At 40.1% G+C, this 21821-nt stretch overlaps 1 protein-coding gene across 1 annotated transcript; it reads right to left on the bottom strand.

Moving 5' to 3' along the window:
* Positions 1-1773: 1773 nt before the first annotated feature.
* synpra (synaptoporin a) lies at positions 1774-21147 on the bottom strand. The gene is made up of 6 exons (XM_023279525.3): positions 20976-21147; positions 20770-20835; positions 4840-4964; positions 4530-4728; positions 4244-4435; positions 1774-3354 (listed from the first exon to the last, which is right to left on the bottom strand). Exons 1-6 carry the CDS (start codon positions 20991-20993, stop codon positions 3103-3105), a joined length of 852 nt encoding a protein of 283 aa, XP_023135293.1. The 5' UTR covers positions 20994-21147; the 3' UTR covers positions 1774-3102.
* Between the last annotated feature and the right edge of the window lie 674 nt (positions 21148-21821).

Here is a 21821-nt window from a genome sequence, read left to right on the forward strand (position 1 = left end):
GTTGAGGAAAGCAGCTGTTAGGATTTTTTTTTTTAATCTCACAAAGGTAGTACTAACTGAACACTGAAACTGATATTACATATGAGTGTTACAATATTGATAACCATGTAATGTGCAATGAATGCATGAGTTGTGCTTGACCTTTAAAAGGGAAGAGATGGAGCTAAGCACTAACTCCAAGCTCTGATGGATACAGACAAATCAGGCTGGAAAATTACAGCCGCTTACAAAAAATGTTTTTCTTCTACACATGCATACACACTAACACAGATAGAGTTTTGGCTTTGACACACAGCACATGCTTATTTCCTTACAAGGTAACAACTAATAGTACTGAAACTGCTAACTCCAGGTTGTTTGAGGGAGAAAACCATAATAATCCTCCTTAAGGGACACCTGCATCCTCCCTATGAAATACCACTAATGGCTACATCACATCTCAGCTAACCAAGGAATAAGACTAACCGGTAGAAAGCAGGAAGAAGTTTGCAGGAGGGTTCTTTTTTACAGGGTGCGGCTCCTGGAGATTGGATGAATTGTGTGCCAAGAGACATGGACGTATCTGTGCACCAAATAATGGGAGAACTAAGTCTAAACCACGGTTTAGCCCCACCTTTAGTCAATCACATGTGTGTTCACTTTTGATTTTATTCTTTTCTGGGAGGCTGTTCCAAACAGAAAGGGTCCTTGTACAAGATTCTTTTGAGACACTGATATTAGAAAATTAACAGCTTAATTGGAGAGAAGTAGTTTGTCTGCTATCTCAAAAAATGAACACGCACAATACAGCTGTCTATTAAAGATCCACCTTGGACTGACAGTCACAGCATGTAGCTGTTTCTTGTACAGTGTTATTATGTAATTCAAGTAACTGTGTGTATATTTTTGAACCAGCAGATTTTGACATATTTCTAGATGACCCATAACAAATCTATGACCGAGGATGAAGCCTTTGGGGATCTCCAGCATTTAATCTCCACTTGGTACAAAGTAGTTCCTGTCATTAAAATATAATTGAAAAGAGTTTAGCACTCTTCCAGAAAGTTCCACCTAGTTGTTGCAGATTTTTTTGCCAATAAAATAAAAAGTCCCAGGGTACTGATCCGTCATGGCCACAAGATGGCCTGATTATTCCACTTCTACTTTTACTACTGCGACTAAGAATAATAATCCTGGTTTTCATATGCTGATACTGATTAATATACAGTATATTTGTCAGCACAGAGGGAATATTTAAAGGACAGTTCCACTGAAATATGAGAACTTATTGTTACTCTGCAGACAAGATTTTTGCTTTTATTTAGCTTTGATGTTTTAAAGTCACAGTGAAATGAACAAAATTTCTACAGATATTACTAATGAATATTTTTTTTATTAAGTTTGTAATGAATGGTGTACGTGGGGGGGGCTTCTGTCACTGTATGACGGTTTTACTATGTTTTAACTTTAAAAAAGTGGGCATTTTTCTTTTCTAGTGAGAGTATCGCTCTTGGAACTCAAGAGCAACAATGAACTACTGTTTAACTGACAAGCTAATCAGGCAAAATGATTACAGTCTTTAGGGAAAGTGAATGCAACAGTAATAACTACATGCATTAGTAAAATTGCAATGAATTTGTACATATAAAACTTTGCCTTTGCTTGAAAATGTTGCACTCTGTTTCTTATAGCTAACAGTGAAAAAAAACACCATGTTTCCATGTTTCTGTAGAGGTCAAAGGTCAGAGGTCAAACACACACATCTGATAAAGGGATCTGAACAGATACACAAAGTTGAGTCACTTATGGACAAATTTGTACATCTTTATTTGCATGAATCCCTGTAAAATATCCTCCACACTCAGCACACGGACCTGTACACGTTTGTCATGGATGTCCGACTATTTTACATACATGGATGTTCAGTTTATTTTATTACACTGATGCAAGCCACATGCTTAGAAGGTCTACAAGGTTGCACAAGTCATATAAATGTAAACAAACAGCAACCAAGCATTATCTCTTGATTATGACATTATAACACAAGAACTGCAGAGACTCTTGCTGTACAAAAGTGAATTGTGATGTTAAAACTAAAGCTCAGTCATCGTTATGTACAGATGAGCCCATTGTTCACTATTCGTCCATTATCACCGTGGTACTGATGTGCTTTTTTGCTGAGCTTTAACTGTGTATATGGATACCGTGGACATGCTTTAAAGAGGTGTAACTTATGTTTAGAATTTCCCAGTAGTGTGAGGATAACAGAAAACAGTCACAGCAGTTTGTAGCAGGAGCGGCCACTTGTAAACAATAAGAGAGACAATCTCCCTCTTTACATCATCAAGCTAAAATGACAATGAAAATCATGGAAACAGAAACTGCATGCTGCATATGTTTGCATACACATTTTTTCTTTTCCCCACAAAAACCTTGTATAGTGTATTTTGCTGAATGCAGCTATTGCTTTAGGTTTTTATAATTTTTGACATTATCAGAAATCAATGACAGAAATGAGCTGGAATGTGTTTGTCACAAATATAACAATATCACTAAATTATATTCAGAATCCATATCTGAATTAGAAATACCCATTATCAAAATATATTTCCTGTTAGATTAAAAAATGATGTAATAATACTTACCTGAAAAATATTCAGTAATAAGCCAGGGCAGTGTGAATTATGTAAACTTTCAGAGATAAATTGCAATTTTTTTCCCTCCAGTTTGCCCCACAGACGGCATAAGAGCACACATACAACATCATGCACTTAAAAACTTCAAGAATTATACAAACATAGAGCACTTTTCCCTTCCAAGATAGAGTGCAAACCAGTTTGAAAAAGACGCCCGGTCAAAACAGTGTTTGCTAATTACCAAGTACAGAGAGACAAACTGCTACTAATGTGTTTCAAACTACGAGAAATACAACATTCAGTAAACAACACCTCTGAAGGAGAAGGACTAAAATACTATATCTAATCATTTTGTACAATACCCAACAATACTTGTATGTACAAAGGGTGCATTTTGACACCTTTTTAATGACCGCCACTTCTGTCAACCCCTTCATTGACCTGGTTTAAGATGCACAAGTGCCACTCATGAAATGAAAAGGCACGGCTACATTTGATTGGAGTAGGAGGTCGGTCCTCCCACCTGGCTGTACTCAGACGGCTGACCCAGGTTTCCCTGGGCGTTGTAGCTTCCTGACTGGTCGAAGCTTCCCTGGTTGTAGGGCTGCTGGTTAAAGGTGCCGGCCTGTTTCTCAGACGTCCCGCCCGCAAACCTTGAAGCACCCTTGTGCCAACCGGTCTCCTTGAAGACAAACCAGATGTTTCCAGCCCAAAGAACAAAGTTGAGAAACCCAAAAACCTAAAGAGAAAGGGAATGAAACCAACAGAGACTTTTTATGAATCTTGAACTGAGTTCCTTCCCACTGTCGCTGACTGCTTGCTAATAGGGAATCCAAAAGCAGTTTTGGATTGTTGGGATCTCTGTTCTTTGTTTAAAATTCACAAGGTCTTCACCTTACTATGTGAAATGTTATGAGATGACATATGTTGTGAATTGGCGCTATATAAATAAAATGGAATTGAATTGCTATAGCTATAAATTGTCCTGGATACTGTTGGTTGTAACTGTCAACTATTCAAGCATAATTTCATTCAAACATCACAGTTGTAAGCTTCTTTAGAAGTAGTGTGCTTCTTTTCAAAATGTTCATATCTCACATTTTTCAGGTTTTTCTCTTGGCATGACATTTCAACTCCTTTCGTGCTGTTAATTTGACAATTATATTGTTTCAGCACCTACAGTAAGTCTTCACCTTTTCACATAAAAAATCCCTTTTTCATCTCATCTAATTCCCATAATTTCCGATGTTCACACTCAATTTTACCCAATACCATTTTTAGATTCTACACTTACACTGGTGTTAATTTCTTCCAGGACTTCCACATCAGCTGAAACTTGTAGCTCAGCCTATCGTATACACTGCAACTGACATTTCAACTTTCTCTCTGCATTTTAACTTGATGCTTCCACAATTAAATGTACTTAAGTATTTTATGTTTTTTTCTCAGCTGAAACTGCTTTCATTCCTTCTATTATTATTATTAAATTGATATTTTATCTTCTTCTGTCTTGGTATTTCATTATTTTAGCATTCAGAGGAAATTAACTGATTTAAGGAAAGTTAGCCTTTTCTGTTTTCTTTATTCATTCATTTCCACTATCGGGGACACACATCTTGTAAACCTACCACTGAGGTGTTGAGGCCGGACCAGCGTGGTCCGTGCACAGAGCCACACTTGTTGGTCTGACTTTTGCAGGCAGAGATGAGGAGCTGCACCTCATCTGGATCAGTGGCCACTTTCACATCAGACAAGGCTTTGGCCCAAGCAGAGGAGCTGACCAGCCACATGAAAGAGAACACTACTGTCACTACAAAGTCCTGAGTGAGAGAAAAGACAACAGGTGAGAAAAAACTCAGCTCAAGAAACAACATAACAAAGAACTGAAAAGAAAGAATACATCACTGTACTCACAATGAGTGGTGCTCGACTGTTTTCATGGTACTTATTCAGAAAGAATATGTACACAATGGTGGCCATGAGGGAATACAGGAAGGCAAAGACCGCAATGGTGACGAAGAACTCTGCAGAGGATGAATAGTCTCCGATGAGGAACACGCGCTCCCTCCTCATGGCCTCGCATGCGGGAGCTTCAAAGGACACCTGGTGCAACCTGGTGCAACACGAGTCAAGTCCAAAGAATAATGAACAATTATCATTTACTCTATAAGGCTGGTGCAAGGGTAAACACAGACGTTGGTAGGTGCAGATGAAGCACACTCACCTGAAAGGATAAGCAAAGTCGATGCCAATGCTGAGGTTGCTGCTGGCCTTCTCCATGCAGTCCACACTAACCCGCAGCTGGCCAGAGTAGCCACCGCATGTTGCAAATGCAAAAATGGCAAAGAGCTGTGGAGCCACAAAGATGGAAAAATACAACAAAAATCAGGTGCCTGTTCTGAAAGTGACCCCACAACTGATATGAACTGATCAGCCACAACATTTTGACCACTGACAGGTGAAGTGAATAACATCAATCATCTTGTATTAATGCAATGTTCTGCTGGGAAACCTTGAGTCCTGACATTCATGTGGATGTTTGACATGTACCTCCCACCTAAACATTGCAGGTTAAACCATCCCACCTCTCATGGCAACAGCAGTCCTTGATGCCGGTTGCCACCCTCAGCAGGACAATGCACCCAAACACACTGCAAAAACTGGTCAAGAGTGGCCCGGGGGAACACAACAGAGCTAAGCTGTTCACCGGGTTCCACACTCTCCATATCCAAATCTTATTGAGCATCCGTGGGATGTACCAGGATAAGCCTGATCTAGGTAGATCCCACCCTGCAACTTACAGGACCCGCAGAATTCAATGCCACCATCCCTGTGCCACGGGACATCCCCAGAGGTCCTGTGTCCATGCACCACTGGGTCAGAGGAGTTTTAGAAGCATAAAGGGGACCTACACAATATTAGGCAGTTGGTCATGACGTTATAGAATAGCGTTGCTTTTAAACCGACAACTGAATAAGTAAAGTATGGTTTTACCTTAGCTGACATGTTTTCAATGCATCTGCAGTCTTCTTCAGAGCATCATCTGACGTGTGATGACGTGTCCTTTTTTATCATTATGGAATCCCAGGTATCCGAGACGGTGTTGGCCCTCTTGCATACCTGGGATTCCATCCTCCAGAGACCACCGGACGGCGGGGGGTGTGGCTGGTCTGACAAATTCTAACAGATCTGTCAGATCGGCCACGTGATAAAAAAGGACACGTCATCACACGTCGGATGACACTCTGAAGAAGACTGCAGATGCAGTGGAAATATGTCAGCAAGGTAAAACCATACTTTCCTTATTCAGTTGTCGGTTTAAAAGCAACCAACAAGTCGATGCCGATGTTCATTGTTTCGTTACTATAATGAGCAACGAAAAAATTAACATAATCCAACAACTGGTCATGATGTTATGCCTGATTGGTGTATCTGCACAGTCGCATATTAAAAGCCACCTACCTGGAGATTCTGTAACAATGTCCTCTGCAGCTCACATTTCTCTGTTCATCAATATCTGTTTCAACATATCTACTAAGAAAGTCAATGTGAGACCAGAACTATCAGGTCTAATGAAATACATCATCAGAGGCTTGAGAACAGAGACGGCTCTTGGCTTGAGGGATTTGCTGGCTCGCCGGCAAAGCAGATATTGAGCTGTTTTTTATAGGTGATTACCATCTAGACCATGATTGCGGAGGCAATATTTTACTGTACACTGCTGTGTTAGTAGATGCATGTTTCCTGAACATCGCATGGGGTCAGTTAGAGTTCTCTAAAAGCCTGACAGAAAACCTGTAGTGCATGATGCTTTTAGAAACAGCTTTTTAGGTAAAGACAAAAACACTTTAATTACTTTTTTGATATTCTATCAAAGCTGCAGCAAAGCTTAGTTGTTTTACTGTGCATCTATTGTGCATGTTTTGTTGCATTTTGTAGTCCCTGGTGGTCTAATGGTGCTCTCACCCCCACAGTTCGATTTTCGGTTAGGGAACATCTGTTTACATGCATGTTCATGTGTGTAATCTATATGATATGTTACGTAATAATCCAAAGACTGCTTAATATCAGATTTTAGGTCTGACTCAGGAACTAAACTCAAGAGTCTCAGACTTGAACTTATTTTATGACACTCATCCAGGTTATTTTCTCCTGACTAGATCTTTACTTGTATTGTATCTACACTCAGATGTACGTCGCTTTGGATAAATGAAACTGTAGAACTGTTGGTCTTTTTCCTTAGTACTGGGTCTGTTTTTTACTCTTAAAATATAAATTATGACTTCACACAACCGCTTAATCTTCTGAGGCAAACACACACACACACACACACACACACACACACACACACACACACACACACACACACACACTGCAGCACTTTCCTCAGGCAGCCTCCTCCAGCTTCTGTTTCATTATCTGAATGCTTCTGGGAGCTGCAGCTTAACAAAGCTGGATTAAAGCTTCTCTTTTTCAGTGAGTTTGGTTTTATTTGCACTACTAAGTTAATTTTTAAATTTTTTAATAGTAGATTTAACTCTTAATGGATGCTTTTTAAGGAAGCATTTTTTTTACACCCATGTGGTGTGAGAAGTCAGATTTTGTGCCATCAAAAGGAGAGTTTAAAATTTTAAAGCATATAAGAAAGTTGTCCTAAAATCAAACCTCTTTTTTCCCCCCTCCTTCTTCCCTGTTTATCGACCTGCCTGTGTGCACACAGCGCCAGAAGAGACGTAGAGATTCTGTGCCACTGCTGACGGCAATCACAACATTGTGTGTGGGTGTGTGGGTGTGTGTGTGTGTGTGTGTGTGTGTGTGTGTACCTCACACTGTTTTGTGTCTTTACATCCCTCCACGACTTATTTTCTTGTTATTAAGTAAAAATGGGATGAGTGGGAGGGTCATGAAGGGGGGAGAAACTGTGTTTTTGTATGTGTGTGTTTAGGGGGTAATTTTAGTAACTGAATTAGGGCTGCATGATATTAGAAAAACTGACACTGCAATATTTTGTTTTTCTACGGTATATTGTATATTGCAATATAAGAAAATACAGGATTTTCAGTGAATGACTTCAGTAACTGTATTTTGTTCCTTCAGCACTTACTGGGGTGATTTTGTAGGGAAGTGGATGTGCACAGAGAAATATTTATAACAAAAATAATCATTTGGAATCTTGTGTAGTGTATTATTGGCTAAGGCATATTTGCTTTGGCTTTGCACTCAACATACAGAGCTTTGTGGTGTTGACTTAAATGGTCCAAAAAATAAGTTAGGTCCTCTGATGTTGTGGCAGCAGCTGCTAAGACATTGTTGACAGAATATCTGTCAAGGCCATCCGTTCCATAAGAAATATTTCCATACAGCTGGTTTTGAGTTGCTTGTTGCAAATGAATCTTTCTTTTCAGTGTTTCTCCTCCATTTCTTACTCATTTTGCTGTGCACATGTGGAGCCTGCATCTCAACAAACTTTGCATCTTTTGAATAAACTAATTTTGAAAAAAATCTATGAATTTGAGTAATTATGTTCTATCAGACAAATTTCTCTTGTAAGTTAGTCAGAAAATTGTTTAAAGATCATGTATTGGGTTACCTGGCTTAATTTACTTTCAGGCACAAAACCGCATATTGTTTATGAAAGCCATTGTGACAGCACTCTCTGGTGAGTAGAACCTGTGAACAACGCAAGTAAGGTGACAGTTATATAGTCACTAATCTGACTTGTCAGATCTAGACTGTAGGTACAGAGGCTTTCCATTTCCACCTGCATGTTACCATTTCCAAATTCCCCTTTGCTACAAGAAACATCACCAACAGCCACCAAGGAGCAATCTACATGCTTAAACTTTCAAGTTTTCCTGAAGATTTGGATCGTGCATTAAGGCAGCCCTGCTTGGTTCTTTCAGCAAATTAGTTATTTGTTACTGGCACCACCCAAGAGGACTGTGGTTGGTTTAAAGAGCCAAAGTTTTTCCTCCCTTAGTATAATGATAATGAGGTACAGTCTGGCTATGCAGGATTAGACAGTCACAAAGTCAGTATAGAGAGAGGGATTGATTGATGGGTACACAAAACATTATACTTACTGCTACCTCTTTTTGCTTCCTGTATGAGACTTAACCAGCATTTCTTTAAATCATGACCATTTCAGCCCATTACTTGCATTTTATTGTAAATAATACAATGCATATCCTGCGTTTTAACCCAAACTCTGCCCTTCCTTAAACCTAACCATTTTTTTGTATTTAAACCTCACCAAACAGAGGCATGCCACATTTCCTGCCAACTCTAGAGGCAATCATTTAAGAAATGCTCCTATGAGTAGTATCATGGGGTGGAGACAAACAACCAACATGTTTGTTTAAGTCAGGCTCGTTTATGAACAGTACAACTCAAGTGACTTGAGGTTACTTTTTAAATTTTTTTTTTTTTTTTTACAGTTCTCCTTTTGTTCTAAACCTAGAATGGCAAGGCAGTGTAATGGCAGCATAGAAGAAATGCTGTAAGTCCTGCTAAACGTTACTGTTCATGTAGTGGTGCAATATGGTGCATCATCTCTAAGGTGTTGGGGTTGGATTTGATAACATGAAGGCTCAAGTGGACACAGAATGAATGTGATGTAGGTGTGGCAGATGATATACAATACAGTGTATAATGGAAACCCTCAAGCTACATGGGTATTTTGTGGACATTAAGGTACACAATGATACAAATCAAGCTCATGTTTTCAATATTTGAGCAAAAATTATGCCACAAAATTTCACCCTGGACATCTCAGCTTGAGAAGCCTTTAACTATATGTCTATTACGACAAGCTAAATATAAACACTTCTTTGACTTTCTGTTCCTGTGTTAAATTCTCTTTCCAATAGTACCCCTTGGGTTCTACTGAGGCTGGGGTTCATAAATGAAACTGATAGGGAAACTGAGGTTCACACAGTGAAATACATAAAATGACTATTTCAAACTGAAGGATGCAAACCAAAGTCAAGATTCAGCCAGGCTTCCCAATATAATCCACAAACATTAACATGCGGCAAACACATAATCACAGACACACTCCTCTGTCCTTAATATGCTCTCTCTCTTAGCCCAGTTGTCCATATAAAGCTCCCATAGCCTCAAGAGTTCTCACAACCATAATCACCATAATCAGACCCGACGCCTGGTTAGCATGAACCTCTCCTCTCCCATATTACAGGCAGCTGGGCATGCAGCTTGCCAGCAGCTGGGGAGGATACAGCTCTTCAGTGTGAAAGCCACTCGACCTCTGGAGGGCACTATCAGATCACCGAGCTGCACTGCCCACACTCATCCTGGGAGTGTGTGAGAGGATGCTCTTGAAGTGTGAGGAGATGAAGAGTGTACATGGCATCTCGCAGACAAAAGTTCTAATAGTAAAACCCCAGTCTGTCAGACATGCCCAGAAAATGATTTCATGCCGAACTCTGAGGCCCCCGAGGTAAAAGCATTACATGATACAACAAGCCACCTAGGCCTCAACAGGAATTAATGTCCGTATGTAGGATTACCTTAAAGAAAAAACTGATGTCTCTTCATGAAATCCCAGTCTGACTCCATGATGCTGAGATTCAGCCTCTGTGGCAGCCAGACTATCTGTTGCAGGACTTCTTGTGGCTGAAGGTATTTCTTCATGACCCTGACTGCATGTCTGGGGTTGGACATATTAATTTACTGTAGTTCTTGATTTCTTACAATATTTTGCATTATATTTTTACAATGTGTTTTGCTAAATTGTCATTCACTATGCTATACTATATACTATACTATACTGGTTTAAACACCAGCACCCAACTAAGGAGGAGTTATAAAGTAAATAAATGCAATTTTTAAATCCTTTTTGTCTAATTGTTCGAACATGTATTAAATGTCCATGTTTTGCCTACAAATGGTGAACATAATGGTAAACAAGTAAAGTGTTGATTTGACTCAATTCTCTTGGTTTTGTCACTTCTGAGTTCCTCAATTAACTGCTGAATGATGTCCCTACCTCACCGGAGCACCACTTCAGAGCATTAAACTAGTGGATTTAACAAAGAAATGCACAAATCTTTGTTGCAATGGAAAATCCAGATCCATCTTTCAATGCATATAAACATCTGAAGCCAATGACACAGAAGTGTATTGACATATTTTGAGAAGTTAGAAACATAAAAGCCATTACGCTGATTTCATAAAGTCTTCATTCAATTCTATGAGGTGGTTTATGCCACCATGTGGCCGACTGTAGATATGAAGCTTATAAGGTACCATCAGAGAGCATTGATGGGTCCATATTTACTGAGCATAGCAAATTTTAAGCCTGATATACAAACCACAGTCTGTAATGACGTCTGACGTAGAGTTAGAGCTTTTATGGTACAGTGGGCTCACAGTTAATGACCTCCTCCAATGAAAAGCGCTTTAAAAAAATGTGTGTGTGTGTGTGTGTGTGTATATATATATATATATATATATATATATATATATTTTTTTTTTAACATCCATATGGTTTGTTTTATATGAGAAAAACAAGCAATCAATGCCACTACTGAGCATTTCCACCATGGAACACACCAGTGTCTCAAAAACACAAATTCATACTTTCAGGGTTTCATATGGAACAAACCTTATGAATAAATCCTGTCAGCTGGCAGGGTGAAGCTTTATGTGCGATTATTTCCCAGTAGTCTTCCACCCCTGGAGGCTCGGTGGCTACTGTTAGCTCACAGGTATAACTGCACCATAATAGATGATGCTTTGCAAGGCTAAGCTTGGTCTGGCTGGGTTACGCCAGCCCAAATTAAAGCCAAAATGCTGTATGATAAAGAACAATGTCCACTTGTTCCATGCAGTTTCAGGCCTCAGGTGGAGGCTGAATGCTGCTTACCTGGCTGTCATGGTGCACAGCTGGAAACCCCTCAAAGTCAAGTGGGGTTTTTTTTTGTTTGTTTTTTTTAACAGATCCACTCTCTTTAGCTTTGGTCCTTTCTGAGATGTGCCAGACCGCAAACATCCACATAAAAACATGCTCAACAAATTCAAATGTACAGCTAAAAGAACTGCTAGATACTGTACATGCCAGTTGAAGCGTGTGCTAATCTGAACACATAGATGGAAAAAAATGACCAGAAGAGTGAGAGAATAAATACTCCCTCTTAATTATCACAAACACCCCACAGATAAACATCTCTCTCTCTCTCTCTCTCTGTATGTCTGTATTCTCTTTCGTTCAACTGCCTCCTCTGCCTGTGATTTTCGGCTCTGGTTTAGCCCCTCTCATTTCTGGCTGGGGCCTTTGAACAGGAGAGCGTGGCATTGTGGAAAGAGGGTGGATGCTAAGCCCCGCGCCCCCGTGTGTTTATCTGCCTCTTCCAGCTGGGCTCCTCAGGGAACAAGAGATAGAGAGAGGAAAGGGGGTGGATGGGGGAGAAACAGAGAGAGACAGATACAGAAAGAGAGAGAGAAAGGGGAGAGAAAAGGCAGGGCACGGGAATGAAACACGTCGGCAATGCAAACTCTGAAAAGCTCGGAAACATCTCCCCGTTTGCCCTCTTCTCCACTGACCTACATGGCACTGGAGTACACAGTACTAATGCAAATGTCATCATCGGCTTTGAAACCAATGCAATGTTTTGCAGTCCAATCAAAGATTTTTTAAAAATTATGTAATAGTGAATGGATGAGAGTTGTAGCTTGAGCAGAGTTCGAGGCTCAAATGAAGATGTGAGTGTGGAAGAGCGTTGGCTGGCTGAGGGTTATGAAACTGATCCACCAGCTTCAGGCTTGGCCACCGGCAGTCAGACCTACTGTCCAGTACACAGTCTCTGCTGTGGGGAGCAGGAAAACAAATAGCAGAGAAAGCACAGAGGAGGCAAAGACAGAGAAATACTTAACGAACGGCAGCTTAAGTAAAATAAGTGATGGCGACACGAGAAAAATGGAGGAGCTGCTTAAACACAAGGACGCGATAAGAGCGGCAGAGAAAGCGACAGCAGAGGCGGCGTCGGGTGGGGAGGTGAGGTGAGCTAAAAGATGCATTCGCTGATGAGGCACACTTGACATTTTTGCAAACACACACACACAGTCCACCTGCTCTATTCAAGTCGATAGGAATCATTGCAGTGTCAAGTGGATGCCTCAGGAGGAGAAAAACGCCTCAGATGTTCACCCCTCTGCCTGCCTGACTGGGAGGGGAGGGGAAAAAAATCTAGGACACTCTTTATGAATCCAGAAAGAAAGAGATGGATGAAACAGAGAGTGAGACAGAGATTGAGAAAGGGAGGCATATCTCTTTCAAAGTGCTGATCCTCTGCTGTATCTTAGAGTCAAACTACAATATAAACAACACGAAGCAACTGTATAGACTGTGTCGTTTTAATAAGAAACAAACAAAAACTTAATAAAATTGCAAGAACATTATGACTTAATGAAACACAGAATTTAAATGGAAACAATGTATACTGGGTGACGCACTGACAAGCCTCCTAAAGCTTATATTTGTCAACAACCATTTTAAACACTTGTCTTCCAGCCAAACCAAAGTAGGCGTCACACATGTCAACACACTGTGATGAGTCAACAAGTTTCCCTGACAGTACACTGAACAAAAACATAAACGCAGTATGAAATATTTTATGAAATTCTATGCATTTTTTTTTAACATAGGAAAATAAGAACTGGTTCCAACGCACAACATTTCTACAACAGAATGGACATCATAAAACAACCAAGTATGCACTATATTGGAAATTATAACGGGCAGATGGAGAGTGGGGGTCAAAGATCAGAAATCACAAGTCAGTAACAAGTCACACATCCTCAATGAACAGAGTTAATGAGGTTGTTGATGCTGCTTGTGGAATATTGTTGACCTTTGCTAAAGGAGTTGGACAAGTTGAGGGATTGTGTTTTTGGGAGACAGGATCATGTTGTTAGACACATTCATCCAGAGCATCATGTGGTAAATTAGCTGTTGTGACTGAAATGATTTCAATCGTGTCATTTGAATAAAGCTGCATCTTAAGGTGGCCTTTTATAGTCACTGGCCAAAGAAGTGTCTGAGCTCTCATCACACTGTCTGATCATTGTCCTTCAAAACCACCCAACTAACTGTGAAATAACTCCAAGGTCACCAATTTGTCACCAGTTCAAAAGCTCAAAAACATTCATGCACAGTTAAATTTAATCCTTTTTAACCGTAACAACACAAATGAGATTTTACACTATTTCTTTAACTCAGAAAAGAAGACAGTTTTTGTGCTGCCTCAATATTTTTGTTCAGATACCAATACAGTTGGCTAAAGTAGCTTCATCAGGGCACCAATTTGTGGAGTTACTTTTGGTTGGACTCAAAGACAAATGTTAGAAATCATTTATGTGAAATTGCCGTCCTTTTGGAGGACACGTATCTTTTATTCATGTGTTTTTTGCCAGGTTCTGTATTCTTTAAAAGTTACAATGGGCTAAAAGTATAAAGTATCTTCGAAATGTCCACAATCTTTTAAAAAAAATTTTAAAGTACTGGGCTTTTCCTATTTAAAAAAAAAACAACTACTGGATCCAAGAACATTTGAGGAAAAAGAGGCAATGTCAGTTTTGGTTGTCATGACCTGAGAGTCAATAATGTCCTACAGATGCCACCCAATGTGGAACCTGAATCATCCAGCTAAACAGTACCAATCCATCGGCCTGTATTTGTCATGTGTTTTCATGCTTGCGTATTCATACAGTATTTCCGATTATTTAGATGCCCGTGTTTGTGTGTGCATGGCTGCACGTGTGACTCTGAATTAGTATAACTGCTCTGTGCATGTGTGTTTGAGCAGTTAGGGGCCTCAGTGTGAGCGTGCAATGTGTATATATGTGAACGTAGAGTAAAAATATCTCACTCTCTCCACTCAGGCAGAAGCATTAGCCATAGTCCACACACACACACACACACACACACACACACACACACACACACACACACACACACACACACACACACACACACACACACACACAGAGTCTCACTTGCTCTCGCTGCTGCAGCCCGCCAGTGTGCAAACATGAGCAATTTTACGCCAGCTAGTTAAGTACAAAACAAAATGACAAACACGGATCAGAAACAGAAGCACAGTGGAGTGAGCAGGCAGATGCACATTTGAACTGAACTTTTGTGAAACGACGACGATAAATAACACCAAATGAAAATCTCGTTTTTGTGATTTTTGTTTGGTTTAATTCGTTTAAATCCGCAGCATCAGAAATGATACCTGACTGAAGATTTTTCCTTCTATACAAACAGATGAAGTTGGATGTGAGTGATATTGAGAGATTAGTTAAAAACACACCTACTTCGCTGACTATATAGTTACACAAAGAGGTAAAGAATTCAAGCCTTCAGTGGAAAGCCGTCTGATCTCTGCTTCAGTAGCAGCACCACAGAACAAAATCAGTAGCTCATTTAGCGGCGGCTAATCCCCCCCTGCACAGGGAGAGCTTTGTGCCAGGCACAGCCCAGATTCATCTTTCCCTTTATCTCACTGCTCTCCCCCTCGGCAAGCTTGACTGACCACAAGAAAATTTCCATTTAATTCTATAACAGTGTCAATTCTTGGTGCTTTTCATGTCCCTACGGGGTTTCCATGGCTACTTAGTCAGGTGACCTAGCTGGAACCTGGAGCCCATTTGACTTGCAGGGACAGTCAGAGCCGTTACGATCCGGGGGCACCCAATGGAAATGCAACACTAACCCACTGTTTGTGTATTGTGGGTTAAATGGATTTATGTAGATGAAATATTTAGAACCAGGTTTAGGTTTCAGAACAAACTAGTTCATACAAAGTGTCGTCATGTCTAAAGGCAAAAGTGTTGACTTAGAGAAATGAGCATAACATTGCAAAGCGTCTCCCATCCAAGGCAATCGCAGTGTTGCACTCAAACAAGAAAACTAAGTTCAAATCCTGCCAGTTGCTATGTGAAGTTGACATTTTCAAAGTTCAAAGTTCACTTTATTTGTCTCCCATGGGAGAAATTTGTCCTGCAATGTTGTGCAACATCTGTCATAGCAGACACTGTAACACATTACCAAGGTGGTAGGTTAATGAAGAAATAAAATGCGACAGACAAAAAGACAGTGAAAGATAAAGGAGAAGCACATGATGCCTCTAAATTAGACTGTTAAGTCTGTGGTGTGTTTTACTCTTATGAGGCTTTGCTGTATTGCTGTATTTGCATAACTACAGAACAATCCTGGCTGGTGTCACAGTTTTAATTAAACCTGCATAAAAAATGCTACTACTTTCCAAGTCTTCTATTGACCGTCAGCTGGTTTTCATGAGGAATTGGACATGCAGTCATCACATGTTTATAAAAAGTTTTTTTTAAAAAGTAAGACCCTTTTACAAGTCTACAGTTCTTACATTTTTAAAACAAATCAGCTCAAAACATTAAATCAGCTGGAGTCAACATTTTTCAACTAATTCACAAATTATTACCATTAGCATTGCCTAGTTTAGAGACAGAGTGTTCAGTTATGGGGCTCCTCTGCTGTGGAACCAGATCCTAATGTGCATTAAAGAGGCAGACACCATCTCTGTTTTTAAGATTAGGGCTAAAACCTTCCCTTTTGATAAAGCTTATAGTTAGGACTTGGTCAGGTGACCCTTAGTTTTGCTATTATAGGCTGAGACTGCTGGTGGACTTCCCATGATGCAATGAGCAACTCTCCTGTACTCTCTTCTTTCTCTCTCTGTACATTTATATAACACGATTGCATGTCATTAATTTTGTGTCTTTTCTCTTCTGTGGGTTGTGTTTTGTCCTTGTTGCAGGTATCTCTGGCTGTGGAGCTTCAGGTTTCTGCTCAGTAGTTACTGACCTCAGTAACCTCTAAAGTGCTTATTGTTCTCTTATGCATTGTTCGATGCATGTCTGCCTTAATATTCTCTCCCCTTTATCCTCACCCCAGCTGGTTGGAGCAGATGGCTGTCTTCCCTGAGTCAGGTTCTGCTGGAGGTTTCTTACTGTTTTTTTTTTCTTCTCCCTGTTGTTGTGCCTGTGCTTGGTAAAGGGAAACCAAAGCAAACATTGGATTTCTTGGGTTTCTCTGTATAATTCTGTAAGGGTTCACCCTTGAGATGACACATGTTGTGAAGTGCCACTAAATGAAATCACCAGCTGAAAATGACAAGTCTGCTTTTTAAATGTCATTGTCAGGACACAAAGTGAATATGATTGTTCAATCTGCTGGTATTATCTCTGTAAACTGCAAAAATACTAGACATACAATATAAGTGAACCAGGAAACGGCAGACATACAGTATTTCTAGTTCTACTGAAGCTGACTACTGCCTGAATTAACAAAGCAAAATTTTCTACTTTGAAAATGTGATCATAGGCAGCAATATAAATAAAGAGTAAACTCTTTTGATCGTGAACAGAGGAATGCTTCATACCTACACTTTCCACAAATAAATATGATTGAGCAGTTCACCTGAGACCCAGAGGTGGGTTCTAAATGTTCACAAAGGACACAGCCTGAGTAACAAAGGGGACAGGAAAACAAGTCACCTTTAGCTTTAGCAAATATTAATTCATTCATTTGAGTCATTACATGAGTCAGGTCCAAATAGTAGCTCAAATAAATAATACTCTATCTGCAAACACGCACAAACATACACACTGTGCTCAGCTGACCCCAAGGCAAGTGAACTGGTGTACAGTAAGGTACTAAGGATGACATCATAGGCCAGTGGGTCAGTCATGGGTTTTGGATAAGAGATGGACCCTTACTTATGAATTAGACTCATGATGGAGGCTTTGTGACTCATCTGCCTGACTATTGCTACAGTAGGCCGAGGCCACAGGAAGCCAATGAGCTGATCCAGTGCTCATACTATTGCACTGTATGAGATGGTACAACACCGTGACGATGCTTCGGTGCATAACAAAATGCATGTTTATCATCTGCATCATGTGCTCAAGCAACTGTACAATTTTGCTCTTTTTCCTTCCTTCTATCTCTCCCCTCAAATGCACACACAGAAGCATGAAGACACACACTGTGAAGAGTTTGGGCACATCTCAAAGGACAGCTTCTGCATGAGTTGGTCGACGGTGGAGAGGAGGGGACCTTACAGCTGTTTGGAGCAGAATATGCCAGCCACTGACAGCGTGCCAAACAGGCCAAGAGCCTGCATGCACACATACACACAGACTGAGCTGTAAAACCATCCTCTAAAATCTCCTGCAGACATGACTGATTATGGATGCCTTCTCCTTGTGCAGATCCAGCACTGACTGATGATGCAGGAAACCTGCGAGTCTACTACAACATCTTGACTAAGGTTAACATAACCTTTAAACAACCTTCTGTTTGTCCACATGACCAATCAGCCATACAGTCAAGGGTTCATCATTAGCAAAGTAAATGTCAATCGCTGCCTAAACAAAAGCCTGAAATGCCAAGGGGCATGTGTTTCTGCTGGTGTCATTCTGTGGGAAGATATTTACTGCAGGCCTTTGGATAGTGACACATGATTATTATAAACACGGAAATTGGTTTTACAGATGTTTCCATGACTGCCATGTCATTCTAAAAGGAAGCTGCTGTTTAAATAGCAGTGTCTCTAGGAAATACATCCATATTTGACCCTCACACTATATCCAATACCAATATTAACTGCCAGTGTAGTTAGTAGTGCAGCATTTGTGTAACACGTGTTGTAATTTCATGTGAGAGACCAGAATTTGCATCTCATCATGGGCAGTCATAGTATGCCTTTTTGTTAATTCTAACCACAATTTTTCTTGAACCATGTTATTAGTTACTCAACTCTAACCATATCATAACTATATTTTATCTGCCATAACTACAGCCTTCTTATGACCTTCATCAGATAGATATTGCAGAAACTAAAAGTTTAAAAAATGCTGGCAGTGTATGTAGAAAAGACATTCATGTCAATATAATATAACCTTTGGTTTTCCAGAACTGTCGATGAACATCAATGTCAACAGACAGAACAGCAAAAATGGGGGAAATATTCCAGAAACATCATAAGGATGTGTATGTATGGGTACACAGGCACTGCGAAATAATTACACCATAAAACATGAATATGTGTAGATCCATGAGGAGAATATCATACTGTAACACAGGTGGTTTTAATGGAAGTTATCAGTTTCTTATTTTCACCATGTGACTATTCTCATCTCACAGTTTCTCTATCTTCCGGTGTCTGATGCTGAGCAGCATCAGTCACTTAGTGGGCGACAGAGGGAAACTATTCCTGCAGACTTCTCACTTCCTAGATTCACCTCAGTTAATATTTCTAATGAGAAAATTCAACAATTTTTCAATTTCATTGGTTTTACTTTTGAAATCGTAGCCATTTATCTATTACCATCATGATTTGTTCCTATTTCTTTCATCTCAGGACGTTTATGGGTAAGACGTGACACTCATGAACTTTAGGACTCCTCGCATTAAAACAAACTCTATGAAAAACACCTGATGAGGAAAAACAGTCCTAATCAGGTGCTTCATTATGTCTGACAAAGTGTCCTCAGGCTGGAGCAGAGCTAACCTGGAATCAGACAGTTATGTTGGGCCAAATGAGGACAACCAGTATAGCTGTACTGTTTAAACTTCAGATGGAGGCAAAAATAGTGAGATCATCTGAAAACAACTGGGGCTGCACAGAGATTCCTTTCCTCTGAGGAGCAGCTTATCTACCGCTGCACCACTGCTAGTGCTGCAGAATAAATCAGAATACCTGGGTCATAATTTGAATTGTTTGCATTTTTAATGGGCCAGCAGAGACATTGTAAAGCTCCCCCCTCTTGAGGGAAAAGAGCGGCAGAGCAAGGAAAAGGTCACTTTAATATTAGTGTAATCGAGGTGTGTGTGTCTGTGTGTGTTTGTGTAACGAACAGGAGCTTGCACAAGATCGTGTATGATTACATGCCAGTGAACACAACCAGGTAATGAGTGGATCAATATATCGCTGGATGTCAGAGGACTATGTGCAGTCATGCTCACATGATCACATATGCTTCCCTACACACACACACACACACACACACACACACACACACACACACACACACACACACACACACACACACACACACACAAATTCAAGAAGACAAAAATGGGGAGCTGATGACAAAGTGCTATCTTCACCATACAGATGGTGCTTTGGATCATCTGCTTGGTCTTTGGCTCTGGCCCACAAATATCACAGCGAATCTGGTCAAATACAAACAGCCGTAAGGGACACACTGGGGAACGCACCTCAGTGATAGACATCTGTGTTATCGCAACTAAAATGTCTTGTGTCTTTTGGAAGTGAGTTTGAATGAAGCTCACTTAATTTGAATGCCAAATACAAAAAAACCCCAACTTTTTTTTGTGGAGCACAAACTGCTGTTTGATGATTCTCTGCACATTTGATGGCATTTGCAAAATTGGGAAAGACAAGCTCACACAGACACACACAGACACACACACATCCTATCAGAGCAAAAGCTGAATACCCTCATGGCTACAGTAATTTCTCTAAACTCACATCAAAGAAATTCACTTATCTTTTTTGGCTCCAGGCTTCTCTGCACTGTACAATAAACAGAGAGTCTACAACCGGCACCCAAACTGAAAGAGGTAGTAAAGCTTTAATTCAGTCAGAGCTAGGACACCCCGTTCTTCTTGTTGATTCCTGTTATATCATTTCACGTGAGGTAAAATGGGGCATTTTTGTGTGTGCAGACTGGCGCAAAAAGGCACAGGGTTTGGCACAACGCATCCAAAATACGCATAATTGAAAAGCTACATGGCGGTTTCCCCTGGCATGTAGTTCTCATAGAGCTATAAATCCTTACATAAACTTAAGCCATTTAGTCACGGCGAGGCGGATCATAGCCCAGATGATTGCGGGGAAGGTGTGGAAGTCACACAAACACCACTATTCAGACAGCAAAAACCCAAAAGATGTGCGTAAAGTTGGAAGTTTCACCACACAGAAATGAGATCGAATCCAGATGTGGGGAAAAAAAGTGCGCTTCAGTGCTGCCACGACACAGCAGAAACCCTGCATTATATAATTCATGGTGTATTTTCATTGCATAATTAAGTTATTGTATGCAAAATAGTAAGTTCCCAACTCACCCACTCCAAAACACGGATAAATCCCAGAGGTAATTTTAGCACTTGGAATGTCCCAACAGATGCAAGCTGCGTAAAGGACAAAGAGAAAAAGGATTTTAAAAAAACATACTCATCTCCATCACCAATTAACGACACGCTGGCCAGTTGAGCTGTAATTAGGATTTATGCGACAAATTTATCTTTCTGCTCGTTTATCATCAGCTCACCTGGTTCGCGGTGTCCATTGCAGCAGCAGGATACTTTGCTTCTTATTACTTGTTTAATTGGACGCCAAAAACCTCAAACCGCAAGCCAAGACCCGACTGATGTGTCTGTCGCACGTTAATAGTCAGCGGCTCTAGGCTCCGATTCCGAGTCCGACCGGAAAAACCCGAGTCCCCGTCGGTTTGTTATTGTTGAGTGATGTACAGTAGTTTGCCAAGGAGACAAGCAGGGATTGGCTTGTAGAGAGGGGAAGTGAGGTCCTCAGGTTTTGTTTTGTTTTTTTGCAAATGGTGGGAACTTTTTCCGATATTTTATCAATTTAGCAGCTTTTATTTGACATTTGAGTTGTCAGATTTGCCCGTTTCTTCCAATGTAAACGCAGTATGGCTCACATAAATGAGATGCTTTTGTTTTGCTCAGTTGTGTTTCAAAGTAAATTCACAGAGCATTTCAAATTAATCTGAAACTGCAACCTTAAGAAATGGTCTGATGGTTAAAAAAAAAAAAAAACAAACTTTCACGAGTAGGAATCATACATTCATGAAGCTTATTTAGTAAATGAACAAAACCATAATTTACTCTTTGATAGAATACAGAATAGAATAGAAATACTTTACTGATCCTCAAGGAGAAATTCTGCTGTTGCAGTAGCAAGCTGAAAGACTACAGTGATTATCACCACAGTAGTAAAATATAAAATATAACACAAATACAATAGAAAAAATATATGCTAACATACAAAATGCACATCATCAATAAAGTGTGAAATTTACTATGAATAAAAATTATTTTTTATTCTCATAAATTCTATGCATAGTGCCTTCATAATATTCTTATTCAGGATTGCA

Source organism: Amphiprion ocellaris, chromosome 5 (genome assembly GCF_022539595.1).
Source record: "Amphiprion ocellaris isolate individual 3 ecotype Okinawa chromosome 5, ASM2253959v1, whole genome shotgun sequence".
Taxonomy (NCBI): domain Eukaryota; kingdom Metazoa; phylum Chordata; class Actinopteri; family Pomacentridae; genus Amphiprion; species Amphiprion ocellaris.